The 17004-nt window shown below is 35.2% G+C and overlaps 1 protein-coding gene and 1 long non-coding RNA gene across 2 annotated transcripts; both read left to right on the top strand.

Annotated features, from left to right (window-relative positions):
• Positions 1-3139: 3139 nt before the first annotated feature.
• Positions 3140-9100, top strand: LOC125233366. Its single transcript, XM_048139359.1, has 2 exons — positions 3140-3420; positions 9034-9100. Exons 1-2 carry the CDS (start codon positions 3140-3142, stop codon positions 9098-9100), a joined length of 348 nt encoding a protein of 115 aa, XP_047995316.1.
• Positions 9101-11470: 2370 nt separating this feature from the next.
• LOC125227285 lies at positions 11471-16053 on the top strand. The gene is made up of 4 exons (XR_007177168.1): positions 11471-11597; positions 11755-11870; positions 13569-14562; positions 15394-16053. It is a non-coding gene; the product is annotated as an uncharacterized LOC125227285 (long non-coding RNA).
• The last annotated feature ends 951 nt before the right edge of the window (positions 16054-17004 follow it).

Raw genomic sequence — 17004 nt, 5'->3', positions numbered from 1 at the left:
GTGAAACTGAGTCTTCTGTGGGTATTCATAAAGGAGGATAGTATAGGTATATGTATTTGTCATAATTTGTATATTCAACCGTCGGTATTAAGCTCCGAATTTTGAGATGGGTTTCTATTTACCGATGACAGAAAAACACTGTCATTCATACCCTCGGTAATGAAATCTCAATTCGCGTTAATAGAACTGCAACCTGTTCATTACCACGGTAATAGAAAATTTAGGTATGTTGGCTTCAATAATCATTTTATGACATATAATAAAATAAAATGATCCTAAAACTCTTCAAAACTAATAGTTCAATAAATAATCTTCCATAAAAAAAATATTTGTGGTCTTTAATGAGCTTTGATACCCTTAATTTTTTGGTATCTTTTGAAATCTGCTTAAGTACCACGTTATTAGGCGCCATTACCTTAAATACGATTGCGATTTACATAACAAGCTAAATTTTGTGTAAAACAAACACCGAGTAATAAATAACTCGGTCATTTGCTTAGAAAGTTCAGTATTATGAGCTAATTGAAAAGGGTTTGTTTTATTTAATTTATTACTTTTATTATCTCTTTGTTCTTCGAAATTTCAGAAGTATGAGTTTTAGGATTAATATCCATTACTTCCATACTAATATTATAAATGGGAAAGTATGTGTGTCTGTTACGGGCTACAGCTACTGGGCTGAATGAACGCATCAGCGATCGACAGCCCGCCTGTATCCGGCCAGGCGTCCCTACACTACATCTACATCTACATCTACATGTGTGTCTGTTTGTTTGTCCGTCTTTCACGGGAAAACGGAGCGACGAATTGACGTGATTTTTTGGGTGGAGATAGTTGAAGGGATGGAGATTGACATAGGCTACTTTTTGCCTCTTCCTAACGCGAGCGAAGCCCCGGGCAAAAGCTGGTAATATATATATTTGAGCATTTCTTTTTTTTTGCCACTTTTATGAAGTGTGATATTTTTGAAAAAAAAAAATATGCTATTTCTACTCAGAATTACTAGCCTTTTCAATCCTAGTAGTTAAAAAAATTGTCCCATACGATTATTTCTTATTTTGTTACCATTTTCCATACATTTTTTATGGGGTAACAAAAGAGGAAAGTAGTTTCCCAGTGAGATTGAAAGTACTCGTGATTACAATTGACCTAAAAATTCCCTAAAACAATAAAAAAAATTATTGGCAAAAAAAAGAAATGCTCATATGTATTTAAAAGTAAAGCATTTCATTTTCTAGACACGTGACGTGGTAAGTATATGTGGATAAAGACGTTCAACTTTCGTGCGACATGCATGACGATATTTTATTATTTATTTATTTATTTATTTATTATACTCAGAATTACAAAACATAACTTAAATACAATGCTCCACAAAACTACAATTAGTTTGACTGTGGAGTCGTTTCAGTCTCTTTTATACAGTTTTCTTATTAAATATAATTAAATATACAAATTAATATATATAACTTCTAAACATAAACTTCTAAACATAAACATAGTGACGATGGATCTCCATAGGACGCGAAACTTGTCGCCAAATGCGATATTTAAACGTAAGTACATAAAAGTAGTAGTATTTAACACAAGCATTCTATGGTATGAAAGTTTTAAGCTATCTGTATTGAACTTATTAAAATAATGAGGAACGTTGTTGAAAAATATAACCTTCGTTTTTATCTCAAATACAAGATCATTATCTTTTAAGGCTACGATATTAGGTACATCATAAATCATAAAGTTCGACGAAACTTTTGCTATCAAAATTTGAGAAAATGGAATGCCAAATTGCCAGAGAATTAATATATTTCAAACTGTTCTGGAGTTTTGTGAGTTATTATTTTTCACCTGGGATGAGTTCTGTGACACTTAGAAAAATTCTGAATTTCGCATTATAGGTACCTACTATATGTATTTGTAAAATGTTTTTGAAAAATAATTTATAAGTTGAGGTAAAAAACTACAATTTTTAAACATACTGATATATCGGTTCCTATTAAGCAGATGTCATCTAATAAGAGTATCCGTGAAATCTTTACGGATACCTTCGTATCCATTTAAAATAATCATTGTTTCTGCTTCAATAAAACCTGCTAAAAATATACTTCACTCAAAAACAAAATGCAATTCAATCGTCGAAATAAAATTGCGTTCCCAAGTTTCAACACTAAAAAAGGAGACCGCCGCAATATTGCGGGATTGCATTATACAACCTAATGAAAGGACTTTCACTGAGTTTACCATTTGATAGACTTTTATTTCCCATTTTTTTAAAACCAATTGTAGGAATTTGCTGTATTCCAAAGAAATAGAAATTTTCAAATAGTCGCACCAAAGACATATTATGTAACTCCGTATAGACAGGTAAAGTCTAAGAAAAAAACGTACCTCAAAACCATACAGAAAAAGCTACGGTGACTTAGATGGCGATACACATTTGGGGGACGCTCGCTGGCGCTGGCATTTAGATGGCGCTAATATTAATATTTGACATTTTAACACATATCAAGCTAAGAATATGGGCCAAATTGTCAAAACTGAGGTTCAAAAGTTTTAAAGCCTGTGTCGAGAGATGGCAGTCTATGCACTGTGATTACACATTTTACTTTGACAGCAACTCTCTATAATACTCGATCCTCTTTGGTCGCACGAAATGAAACTACTAACTGGTAGGGTTAGTTTTTTTTGCAGAAACTTATATTCCTCTTTTTTTTAAGTGACAATATTTAAATAATAGAAAAAAATTAGAGGGCGCTGAAGGCACCCGGCTTAGGACCGTGTACGTCGGGCTTCGCCCGACACTTTAAGTTAGAGGGCGCCGAAGGCGCTTGACTTAGGACCGCGTGCGCCGGGCTTCGCCCGACACTTAAGTTAGACGCAGACTAATACAGTATGTCAACGAGTACATTTACTTGGGCCAGTTAGTTTCTTTCAGCGACAGGCAAGACAAGGAAGTTGAGCGCCGCGTTCAAAATGCCTGGAAGAGCTACTGGTCCATGAAGAAGCTAATGAAGGGCGACCTTCCAGTGTCACTAAAGCGTAAACTCGTTGACATGTGTATACTGTCCTAACCTACGGTGCCCAAACTTGGTCACTCACCGAGAGTCAGAAGTCCCAACTGAAGGTTTGCCAGCGAGAAATGGACCGCATCAGAAACACTACGCTGCGCTCAAAAACTCGCATAGCTGACGTAGGGGAAAAGACCGCCAGGCTGAAGTGGGACTGGGCAGGCCACGTTTGCCGCATGCATCAGGATAGGTGGGCTAATATATCCACCATGTGGATGCCGACAAAGAAGCAGGGACGTGGCAGGCCTAGGCGAAGATGGCAGGACGACTTGGACACTTTTATGATTGACTGGCCGGAAAAAGCACATCAGAGGGAGTTGTGGAAATCAAAGGGAGAGGCCTTTGCTCAGCAGTGGGACACTATAACGGGCTAATGTAAAAAAAAAAAAAATGAAATTTTTGAGGAAAGGAAGAACTTATAAATCTTTTTTTGATGAATCGACCTAAATAAACTCATAATATGTACATAACAGTATTTTTCCTTCTCTCTCAATGTTTCTTTAATGGTAGTTTAGGGAAAACAAAAGGTTTTTATTTGGGCATGTTCAATTTGGCATGAAATTGACATGTGGGATAAAAGAGACTGTTTAACATCCTGTTCGTTATGGAAAAGGCCCTTAACATTCATGGAAAAAAAAACATCAGTGTGCACTGTAACTTGTCGATTAACAATTCAGGGGAATAAAGAAAACGTGATTTTTAGCAGTTCGTTCAAGTTTGTTTTGAAATAAGTTTTCAAACTGTACCTACACTTTTTAATAGCAAATACCATGTTTTGACAAATGTAGATTGGTCTGGCTAAATTGATTTTGTTCAAACTAATTCGAGAAATCAGCTCAAATTATAGGTATTTAATTAGAAAATTGCTGTGCAGAAAGCAAAGCCATGAAGGTTGAACTTCGTAAGTGTCAGCATCGAATTCGTGAGCTGACTCGAAGCTAAAGTGCTCTTGAGAAATGCATGGCCGGCTTGCATAGCCAAAGTCACAATCTTCAACGATCCGTGGCGTACAACACGCAGCTGGCTTTCTCGCATTGATAAGGAAAGGCGACTGAGAGAGATAACTTCGGCGCTCTTCGGTGCATCAGCTATTTGCACCTTTTCTACGCACCTTGAGCACATGAGTCTTCATTTCTGCATTTCTAAGGTGCCTCGGACCGGTAAGAGGAATGTGCAAGGTGGCATGGCCGCACTTTGGATCGACGCCGTGTATCCTAGCGCTTTGACAATAGAAGCGTGTTTTGAATATTTGTGAGTACTGTAGCCACTCTAATATGGTACCTGGTGAAAACAGTACTTTTATTGGTCGTATTTTTTACGGTGGTGACAAAAAAATCGTAAATATGCGACGGATAGTCCTGAACAAATTACAAAATATTTTTGCTACTACACTGCACATAGACATAGAAGGGATTTATTTAATATCACATTACAGTATTAAAATTAAAATAAGTGGAATGAATAGCTTGATATTAAAAAGGGCCGCGACTCAGCATAATGTTGCAGTAAATTTTACTGTCAGTCCAGTCGGACCCTAGTTACTAAACCTAAACTAATTAACCTAAACTAGTTAAAATAATATAATATATCCACACTGCTCATAGTTTGCAGATTTTTTTTTCAAATTAAAACGAAGATCAGTAATATGAGATATGAGTGAGCAGTGGGGACATTTTCGTAAATATTTCAACTTAACTGACCATGCGTACCTCCAACGCACGTGATACTACAAAATACCTATTCAGTCAGTATAGCATCGCTGAAGTCAAAATTAAATAAATTATGGCTTTCACATAAAAACCAATAAGAAAAAATTAAACTGGGTCGTGTGCGGTTATTATTATTTTGATATATGTTTATTGTATATATAAATATATAATTATTTATGTATTTAGGTATACGTATTGCATTCATTTTTAAAGTAGGGATGTAAGTTTATTATGTGTAAAGATATTTTGATAGTACTTAGTATATATACCGATGCACTTTAGTTGTGTTTGTCTACCATCTATTTTCCTCTCTCGGTTATTCTCGGAAGAGATCCCTTAAAGGATAAGCTCGCCTTTGTACATAACCGTTATAGTTACTCTCTGTAGGTACATGTAATTTGTTCTGTACAATAAAGTGTTTACTACTACTACCTATTGGTATATGTAGTAAAAATAAACTTGTAGTAACAATGTAGTTATCTATAAGTGAGTTTTCAGATTATAAATAAATAAATATGTTCAGATCGTATCGTATTTCAAGTACTTATACTTTATCTCTAGACTTATCCTATAAATATAAAGAAAGATTCTAATATTTAATACCGTGTAACCCAATAAACCTACTTCTGATTTCTGTGTTATTGCTTTCATTTTCGTTCCTAGCCGTGGAATATTTTTTCTGAGCTTATTACTTCTTCCGGAAGTCATAGAAAAATAATAAATTGAATGTGCTACTCTTCCGTATTAAAAGTATTTTTGCCGGAGGCAAAGTCTTAATAAATAGTAAATAAGCATAAGTAAGTATTTATAATAAGTAAATAGGTAAATTTTATGGATACTTCCAGGCATTTACGGATGACCGTTATTTGTGAAAATAAAACGATTGATTGATTGAACTTTTTGATTATTTTTTTGTTAGCCTATTTGAGTGTCCCACTGCTGGGCAAAGGCCTCTCTCCATGACTCCCGATTCTCCGTTTCCTCCGGCCAGTTCTTCAGAAAGGCGTCAAGATCGTTTCGCCATCTTTGCCTGGGCCTGCCCGGCCCACGCTTCTTCGTCGGCATCCACTTGGTGGCTATGTTAGCCTACCTATCCGGATAAATGTGATAGGCCGGCCCAGTTCAGTTTTTTTGCCAACATCAGCAATGCGACTTTTGGAGCGCAGTGTAGTGTTTCGGACTCGATCGGATTTTGTTTATTACGAGTTTAAAATTAATACCAAATTCTGTATTAACTCTCATAATCATATTATTATTTCACGGCGTTCGAATTCAGAAAATGAAAATATCAATTTCGGTGACAATTTTCTGAATTCGAACGCCGTTAGATTCAAAAATCGTCCTGGCCGATTTCGACCACAGCGACTTTTTAAGACTGGTTATAAGAGCGACGTTCGTGAGCTCTCAAGTGACTGACCCAATCTTAGCAGTAAATATGCGACCACATTCATCTCAATACTTTTTTTTTCTGGTAAATTAAAAACAGTCACCATCTGAAAACAGTCGCAACTATTTGTTCAAATTAATAAAAAAAAGTTCTCAAAATTTCAAACATCAAATGTTCCTTTAACTCTTTCAATTTGATTAAAGTTCTCGCTCCAAATAATTCAGGATGTCACTATAAAGAGTAATACCTCTATAAATCTCCGAATAAATGCGATTACTTTAATGGAATGTCTACCTTAAGCCTTTTCCATGTTATCTACTGTTTTCAAAATAAGAACGTCTACTGAATTTAATACACAGCTCCAGCAGTTTTTATCCGTGTTCGTGGTGTTTTATCATATCATACCAAAGAGAAAGGTAAGATGCTCTTTGACCACTAGGTAGGTTTTTCGCTGAAAATATTGATGCCTGCGGATGTGTCTAATTAAAATGAAAATTCATACCATTTTTCATTAAGTAACATCGGTCACGTCAATAGGGAACTTGACTGTTCTTAAAATAAAATATTTTATACCATGCACGAAATAAAGCATCAGATAATTATTAGAAAAACATGAACAGAAGTTATTTTTAAAACGAATTCCTATTTAATAAGTCAAAGGTAGAAATATATAGAGTAACTGAATTGACCGTGACGTCACTCAATTTCATATTAATTCCATATTAGCAAGTCATTCAAATTCGTTTTGACAATTCTTAAATAGAAGCTGATTTGAATAAGAGGCAAGTAGCCTATTGGCCGCAATTTTTTTTGGAGAATGTGTTCAACCACTCACAGGCAGTGATCTTTTCATAATTTATGAGTAGTGATGTGTAGGTTGCCGAAACTTTCCAAAATAATCTTAAATTTCTTGAAAAATTGACGAAAGTTTCACAAAAGATAAAGGGTATTTAAATTTATGAAATGGAAATTTTCCATCCATACAAAGTATGGAAAGTTTCCGAAGTTTTCCTATGTGAAAATTTCAGAATTTTGGAAACTTTCCGTCGGCACATCAGTATTAATGACAAACTTCTGTGTAGGTACATAATATGTATATATTATAATTATGACAATGTTTTATGAGACCTTGACCCTAATTAAATAAATACCTATATTTTACTTTCATTTTGTTAAAACCAGCTTTACCCAAGTAACGTAATTAGATTGTACTTTAATACCTAATCAATGTCTTAGATTTTTCAGAAAAGTTTAAGTAATTTTCTTAGAATATTTAAATTTATATTTTAGCTGAAATGGCAGGAATCTGACATAATCCCAGTTTACGGCGTCACAAAGTTTATCGCCAGGTCACGAAGCGCGTGAACTTTCAAAATTATAAATTATGATTTTAATATTTTAGCATAATTAATATTTCGACGAGTAAATTTTACATTTAATCAACTTCGTCTTAATCTTTCAGTTTATTTGAATATCTTAGCGATTTACATTTTAACTACTTAATATATTGACCAATTAGCAATTGGAGATGCCTATTTTAATATCTACCAAATTTTGTTTCACTTCAATTTCAGTTAAAATCATAATAAAAACTAAAATTTAACACAAAAGAGTTCCCTAAGTTGAAAACTGACATTATACTTTATATCACATGGTGACACTGTAACTGTCACTGGCTTACATACAACCCTTAGTACACTTTAGGCCCACTTGCACTAACCACTTAACAGGTTTAGTGGGCTGTCCTCTGTCAAATTCCATATAAAAGATGTTATTCAGGCTTCTCTCTTACAAAGGTTCCGGTACAAGCTGCGACATCTACGCGTATTCTTACTTTTTAACCCCCGACGCAAAAACGACGGGGTGTTATAAGTTTGACGTGCCTGCCTGTCTGTCTATCTGTCTGTCTGTCTGCCTGTCTGCCTGCCTGTTTGTCTATCTGTAGAAAGTGGTTTCTTCATCGGAGTGGTTACACGTCTCATAATTATTACAAGCTTTTATACAACTTGCCTTGTAAGTATATTAGTGTGCGTCAAAACGTAGAAGCTAAATTTGACCCACTTCCCGGTTTCCGATTGAGTTGAAATTTTGGACACAATACATATGTACTCGTAAATCACTTGATAATGCAATATAATTATGGTATCATGGAGCTGATGTTATGAAACGTCGTATCCCCATCGAGTAAGGGGCTTTTAGAAACGTCTCGGAGTAGATGACTGTTGAAAAAAAGGTACAGTCGGCGATAAAAGCTTGTGCATAACATGAATTTTTGCAAAAAAACTTATTTGACTACTGATAAAAGCTGATAAACTAGGCCAAGGTAAGAATCGCAGGTAAAACGTTTGCTGGACACCCCATTAGGGCTACACGTATATTTATTCGAGACCGAGCTCAATTTGCGTTTGAACTCCTCACAGAGCCCCCAATTGTCACGTTCGTTCGCTAAAACTGGGCCCATAGGCAAGTGGACAATAATTGATAACGCTCCATATCATAGTTCATTTTATTTATTCAAAGAAATAACCCAGTATGACAGTAAATAAAACAACTTGAGGCACTGTGAATTTTAAATTAATATTAAAACAAATAACAACAAATAGTATTTTTTTATTATAAAAGAAAAAACTGACTGACTGACATATCAACGCACAGCCGAAACCGCTGGTCCTAAAGATTCCAAATTTGGCACGTATGTTCCTTATGAGGTATAGAGGAGCACTAAAAAAGGATTTTTCAAAATTCACATCCTAAGGGGCTGAAAATGGGGGTCCAAAGTTCAACGCTTGAATACGATTGCTTATAGTACGCGGCCAAGCCAATAAAACCAAGGCAATAAAACTAAACTATAATATAAATCTGTGTACAGATACCCCGTCTCTATTGCGCGATCCAATGCTCGAGTGATTGTCGCGCATAATCTGTACACAGCTTAACAGATGAAGGCCTCGGGAGCTCGCACAAAACCTCGGACATTCGTAATGTACTATCAGCTGCAAAAGTGCATGGAGAAATTATGAATGAATTCATTTATAAATTCGCCATGCACTTTTGGAGGTGATAGTACCTACGCCCATCTGCTCACAAGAGTAGCAGCATCAGGAGCCACGTCCAAAAGAGAATTATCCATTTGCAGAATGCGAAAGCGGTGACTTGCGGCGAGGCACAGTCCATGCGACCTTCGGAAGCATAGCGTCCACTAGGCTCGCCGAGACGTCTCATTAATTAGCCTTCTGCATTTCTTATAACGGCGTATGAAATCGCATTCAAATGTATGAAGACTCGATTCGACGCGACGCGGCTCGATTCCGTCTAAGTCGCTAGGCTTTATATTTCTCTATCGCTATTCCGTATTAGTAGGGAGCCAATTGCGTCTCGTTCGCTACGGAGCGTTGTCGACTGGTCATCTTGTCTACGGGCCCTGAATACTACTCGTATTGGCAGTAAATGGATAGAGTTGACAGAAAAACGTGACTGGTTTTTGCACGAATTGATGCGAGGATGAGAGATTTTGTAAACGCGGCATAGTCCTTTTTTGTTATGTGTTACTGGTTTCGTTTTATGTCTGTCCTTGTATTTAAGATACTTACCTGTAACAATTTAATAATTCTAAGAAAAAATAATCAATATCAATTTAATAATTTTAAGTAGTCACACTACTATTATACTTCATAAACATGAAATAAATATCACATACAAAGAAAAAGTGACCAAGGCCTCCAAGTGTCCCGAGCTGGAATCGAACCAGCGTCCTCCGTTTACCGGACGGATACCTAAACCGCTCGGCCACTGGGTCGCGAAGGCAAGGGTCGAAAATTCCAAGTATATGACATTTCCAAAGGCTCGTGGCGCCGCTCGAAATTACATTCAATAATTTTACTATTTTTTTGTTACTGAATTTTTTTTTTATTATATGTAATTTCGATTTATTATAGATATTCTAAATTTTACTAACAAAAGTAAAATGATTGTACCTACACGATTTTTGCTGAGCATGTTAGTACTATTATAAAAATTAATACTGTAAAACACTCGCACTTGGTCCTTTTCTATGTACTCATAGTTTTTTCAAGGCACATAGGTGAAAAAATTGTGCCACCGAGTGAAACACAAAATTTTTGACCGTACCTATTGGAGAGACCAGAGGTAAGTAGCGTAATTCCAAACGAACTATTGCTAATACAAAAATAATAAGAAAATGATGGATGGTTGACGGGGCCAACCTTACCTGAATAAATACAGCTCATGTAGCTTGTTGCGCTTGGCGAGGAACAGACGCCTATGGAGGGACCTAGTCTTCAACAGAATGGCATGATGTCAGGATCCTCAGCATTGAGGGAACGACTGAAGAAAAAGCTTAGGGCGGTCGCGCCTATAAAATTGGTTCTCTCTTCCGTTTTTGTTACACTCGTGAATCGATTTATTTTAATTTTTATATTACTTTATTTGTTAATTATATGCGGATTATTTCAATTGACAGACATCTGTTACTTTTGCGGAGTTGATATATTACATTTTTTTAAGTAGGTCGGCAAAAAGGCGGGTAACAAGATTTATAAAAATGAGGTTGAACCCATGATAAAAGAGCGAGCGGGATGGATAAATATGAACTTGAACGATAAAGAAGGAGAAGGGCGCGAACACTCATTGAAAAAAATATTAACTGTAAAACATCAAAATAAATCAAATTTTGATAGCATTATTTAAAATCATAATTTAACGTCAATTTTATCCAGCATCAACTTCAATTTGTATACAATTATTTTCCACACTTGTGGATAAAATGTAACTTTATCACTTGTTTTTGAAGTATCAAGAGTCAAGAGAGCTTTTACCAGTTCACGTGGAGAAAAACATTGCCAATTATGGAGTAAGATGTGGGTAATCTGTTGTCTATTCCAATGATTGACTCTGTCAGGTACAAAAGATATTAGGATAAGTAGTTGGTGGTACCTATTGAACGAAGTTTTCTAGTTTTTTTTTCTGATTTCTGTGCCAAATACCTCATGATCTATTTTTTACACTATGCCGTGATTTAATTCTCTACTATTGTTTGCAAAAATACCCACGACCTTATTTTGAAGCGGAGATAATAGAAAACTTTTTTCGCTTTTTTACTTAACCTAAACAATTTTAAAAAGAAAAAATAAATATTTTAAAACATCAACAAAATGACGTTGTAATAACGTTTGGAAAAATGGCGTTACAAAAGTCATATTTTTTTTAGGTTAATTTACTTGGTTTATTATTTTATTATTTATTTATTAGTTTATTATTTTTGATGTCTTTTTTATCACTTTATTAAATAAAAATTAAATGTTCCATTTTTTTTTTCAATTCAAATTCGAAATTGTGATTTTGTTAATTTCTTGTTAAAAATGAGTGAACCCGGCAGAAATAAACGGTATTGCATTTTCAGCTGTGCGGATTTGGGTAAGTAAAGTAGTTTTTGATACATTTTCCATTTGCGTGGTAATTATTTCTTCATATTTATTGCGTTGTGGTGCATACACTTGGCCTATGCGTTTTGGATATTTATAATTTTTCTTATAAGATTAAACAAGACGGTTTACCACCACATATGTTGCAGGTGCACCCATGCACGGTATTCCTCATCCGGAAAGAAAAGTCGAGTTATTTGCTATTTGGCTGTCAATTGCTGGATAGAAACTGAAGGAGACTGACCCTTGGAAGATATATAAAAAGGTTTGTGACCATCACTTTACATTACACCAGAGCAAAAAGTAGCATGCCCGGTGGCATGTGTGAATTTTGAAGGTGGGTAAATAATTATACACCATATTTTTATTGAATTCCGTTAACTTCGGCATATAGTTAGGTCCACAGAACTTAATTTAGATAGAAGAAACAAATTCATATATTTGTATAGGGGCCGAGCGTGTCAAATTTTGTACTGAAGTTGATTCTTGCCTGTAATTTTGAATATGTCTCAGGCTCTTGATTGTTCATAATTTTTGTGTTGTTGCAATTGAATATCACGTAACAAGGCATTTTTTATGTTTTGGTTGACTTCAACTTACAAAAATTGACGCCCGAAAGCTGCAAGCTGCGAGTAAAGACGGACAACTCAGTGGATTTCACTGAGTTCATTTGACACGCTAAGTAGATACGTTTGCTTGATCTATGGTTTATATCTGTGGTTAGGTCCATTATAGGAAACAGAATAGCATGGTTAGTTTTTTTTATTTCGTAACTTTTTTTTGAAAAATCCCATACACCTGCAATAGATGTTACATCAATTGCGGTTAAGAAACGGGCTCTGTGTGTTTGATATGCGATTTAGTACGAGTTCTTAACCAGTCCCGTCTGGCAGAAAGCATGAAATTTATGTAGCTTATAGGGCATGTATGTAGCTTATAGGGTTATAAGAAAAAATAGAAGTAGAAACACGCCGAGCTGTCAATGTTTCCCCTCTTTCCCCCCACTTTTGTATCCCTGTTTTCAGTTTTTTTATATTTCCATGAAAACCGTAAAAGCTACAATAATAACGTCTAAAAGAAGTATATTCTCTATAAAATTCCCTACAATATTGTCTTTGTTAGCTAGAACTTATAATTTTCAAACTATGCTCATTTTCCCTTTGCCATATTTGTGTTTGGTGACCAGTAGGATAAGTAAGGCCAGCGACTTTGCACTTTTGCCTGTGGCGACGCTGCTTGGCAAAATTGTTCCTTGGGTCAAACTGATCCGATTTACCCCAATAGTCATGAAATCGCACGTGACTACTCCCCACAAAGAGAAGGGGAAGGGGCCGGTTTCCTCGATGAAATCTATGCAATACTTCTTCTTGCTCCTAGCGACTAGGGCAAATCGTATATCATTTCCGTGTTAATCGTTTCTGCAAAAATCGTTGCTCCTTTTCATACAAAAAATAACGATTTTATAACAAAATAATGTTTTTAGGGTTCCGTAGTCAACTAGGAACCCTTATAGTTTCGCCGTGTCTGTCTGTCCGTCCGTCCGTCCGTCCGTCCGTCCGTCCGCGGATAATCTCAGTAACCGTTAGCACTAGAAAGCTGAAATTTGGTACCAATATGTATATCAATCACCAGAACCCCAAAGGCGGCGGTTTTTTTTTCTTAAAAATTATTACATTATCCGATCCGATATTGAATGTCGGACCGATATCCTATACATTAATTACAGGCGCCATATTGGGTTTTTTCTACTGAAATCCATCCGACATCCGATATCGGGTCGGATACTGTGATAACGGCCTTAGGGTCATTACGCACCAGATCGGTCGTCATATATTATGGGTTCGTAGCAAAAATGTACAAAACGGAACCCATATAGTTTCATCATGTCTGCCTGTCCATATGTCATTGAATTATTAATTTTGATAACAAGTAATTTTTTCCTAATTCTTATTTATAACTGCAGGTTCATCACAGTTCCTGCACAAGGAAAGTAAATCTGCACAAAAGGACATCAGAAGTTTAAAGAACAAGTTGAGGAAGTCAGTGAAACAGGCAGGACATAAAAAAGCAAGACTCGCCACGGTTTCTAACCTGTTACATAGATCTGACGATATGGCAAGATTTACAAAAAATATGAGCCGATCATGCCGCATTTTTACGGGCATGCAATAACGCCAAGCATCAAAAAAACCAAAAGGAAGAAGATATAACATGGAAGAAAAAGTATTGGCGCTATCCATTTTCAAGAAAAGCCCTAAATGCTATAATTTATTGTATAAATATTTTAAATTATCATCAGCAAAATCATTGAAAAACTTGTGCGACATAAAAATATTGCCAGGTATTAACAATTGCATTTTTGAAAAATTAAAAGAAACTGTTGATGAGCTCATTGAAGAAGACCGATTGTGCACTTTAATGTTCGATGAAATGTCACTGACACCTCATGTTCAATATAACCCTGGAACAGATGAACTGAAAGGTTTTGTAAGCCACGATGATAAATTAAAAATCGCCAACCATGCCATGGTTTTCATGGTAAAAGGTATAAAAAAGAATTTCAAACAACCTCTGGCATACTATTTCACACAAAGTCTGAAAACGATTGAATTAAAGTAAAGGCGATTATAAAAGAAGGCTATACACAAAACTGGCCTTAAAGTGATATGCACGGTGTGTGATCAAGGGGCAACGAACGTGAGCGCTATAAACAGTCTCGTTAAAGACACTAGAGAAATGTATATAAAGGCAGGAAAACAATGGCGGGAGGAATGTTTCGAAGTCGAAGGAGCCAAAATTATTCCACTTTACGATGTCCCCCATCTTATCAAAGGATTACGAAATAATCTGTTAAACAAAGATATACAGTATAAAGATTCAAGCCAAAATGATAAAATTATAAAATGAGAGTTCTTCGAACAGCTTTATGAAGCCGATAAAACACGCGGAGAGCTTAGGTAAGTCAGCATTCATAATTACCAGGGTTCGAAAATATTCGATATTTATAATAAATATCAAAGTATCGGATATTTATGATATAGTATATCGGATATATATCAGCATTGATATATCCATTTTGTATGGAAGGCATATTATTTTGTTGCACTATTTATGAATATAACTTCAAGTTCAAATAAGGAAAAATCTTCAAAAAACATAACATTCAGTAGAAAAACAGAATCAAACACAAAAAAAAAATATCTTTAACAATGTAAAAAATTTTTTAAACCATTTTTGTATTGCAAAATTTATAAAAAAATTGTGTGTTTTTATTGAATTCCGTTAACTTCGGCATATATTTAGGTCCATTATAGGAAACAGAATGGCAAAGTTAGATTTGTTAAATTCGTATTTTTTCTAAAAAAACCATACACCTGCGATATATGTTAACTTCGATTGCTGTTGAGAAACGGGCTTTACAATTAACTCACACTAAGTAAGTGTCAAAACTATGTCATGTCAATCGCGTATCAAACACACAGAGCCCGTTTCTTAACAGCAATTGATGTAAAATCTATCGCAGGTGTATGGGATTTTTAGAAATTAGCGCGACCTGTATTGTATGTCGGTTTTTCAGGGATAATTATTTATATTGTTAATGCAATTCAACAGTTGTTATTTAATTCGAAACAAAATATTTTACACTAGGTTTTTTACATTTTCCTGAGAGGGTTCCTTTTCTATGACCTCACTTACCTCACTAGTAGTGTACATATCAGAGTGTTCTTGCTGAAATGTAATATTATTTTAGCACTAATGTATTAATTTTGTTCCTTGTCTATTTTCAGGAGCCTTCACAAACTAAGCCTTCAAAAAGATGAGAGTGAAGATGGCTGCCCAGATTTTTAGTCATAGCGTGGCTACAACAACAGACCATTTCGTTGCCAGAGGACTCTTGCCCGAGGAATGTCGACAGTTAATAAATCCTGTTCTCTTGATTGATAAGCTATTCGTTAGCTTGAATGCTGGTACATTTCATGTGCCAAATGGCAAATTATATAGAGGAGCTGTGCGCAAAACATCAGAGCACCATGAACTGTGGCGAAAGGCAATAACTTTTTTTAAAAATGCTAAATTTTTATCAAAAAAGAAGATAGGAAACAAAATTAGACTCGTCGAAACAAATATTCCTAGTACAAAAAATTTAATTAAAACTATCGAGGGAATGCAAGCCATCTGGAAAATTCTTAGCCAAAAATATTCTCTAGATAGCATGTTAACAAGAAATTTTAATCAGGACCCGGTTGAAAACTTTTTTGGAAATATTAGAAGCTTGGGAGTACGAAACAATTCGCCAACATGCACTACTTTTGAAGGTTCATTTAAATCTCTGCTCTTAACCCTTAATTTGGCAGAGACTCTGGTGACATAAATTTTCCGATTTTACTTAATATATTGAATTACAGGTGTTTTTAAAGCGTCCGAAAAATATTTAAAAAAAATCTAGATTTATTAGTTTTGGAAAAAAAATATGTCCGCCACAGCGGACTCTGCCAAATATTGGGATAAATTAATATGTCCGCTGAGGCGGACACTGCCAAACATACGGTCATTTAAAATAAACAAGTATTTCTTAACATATATTTATTTTAAAAATTAACAAATATAATAATTTTGTATGAAAATCAAACTGACACATATTTATAGTCAAATATCATAATTTTAACTTTTTTCCGACTTTTTGGCCAGATTACACAGGCCGTGATTACGACAGACTGATGTGACAGTGATGTCCCAGCAAAATGTCGTCGAAGATGTAAACAACACAAAACTACCCGAAATTAATTATATCAATGTTCGGGGCAGACAAAGAAATTATAAATTTTGATCTACCCGGTTTTCATTAATGTTTATTGCCCCTCGCGCGACATGTAACATTCACAATATCCGCGCACTACGTATACCTAAAAGTGCCAAAATTTTAACTGCTTGGTCCAGCACCACACGCTGTTGGATTAAATAAAAAATCTAAGCATAAAAGCAGGCCACCAAAACAAGAAAATCAAAATAATAAACAAAACAATATAATAATTTGTTACAATACGTGTCACCGTAACATTGGCATAGTCCGCCACGGCGGACAAATCGTATTTAGTATATATTTGGCACTGTCCGGTGCGGCGGACAACTTGTTTAGATGATGATTATGAGTATTAGATATTGAGAAATAAATTGAAAACATAACCACTTGCAACTATTATGTAATATATTTTATTATTTATACAACAGAAATACCCTGTTCTTACAAAAACCAAAAGAAAAACGCATAAATATTTTGCTAAAAACAGTTGACTTCTGATGCGGTGCCATCTTGACGAGTAACTGTCAAACGAGTGTAGACAGTGGTCAAATAGTATTTTTATACAAAGCATGTATCATAAAAGAGTCTCTTTCCATAT

Source organism: Leguminivora glycinivorella, chromosome 1, assembly GCF_023078275.1.
Source record: "Leguminivora glycinivorella isolate SPB_JAAS2020 chromosome 1, LegGlyc_1.1, whole genome shotgun sequence".
In the NCBI taxonomy this organism is placed as follows: domain Eukaryota; kingdom Metazoa; phylum Arthropoda; class Insecta; order Lepidoptera; family Tortricidae; genus Leguminivora; species Leguminivora glycinivorella.
Note: the sequence above shows the minus strand (reverse complement) of the source record. Positions and strands in the feature narration are given on the sequence as shown.

Excerpts from the sequence above, each read along its gene's own strand:
- LOC125233366 (XM_048139359.1), top strand. The coding sequence starts at position 3,140 with ATGGACCGCATCAGAAACACTACGCTGCGCTCAAAAACTCGCATAGCT. Across the intron at positions 3,421-9,033 it reads GGAGAGGCCTTTGCTCAGCA|ATACCCCGTCTCTATTGCGC; the intron begins GTGGGACACTAT and ends ATCTGTGTACAG.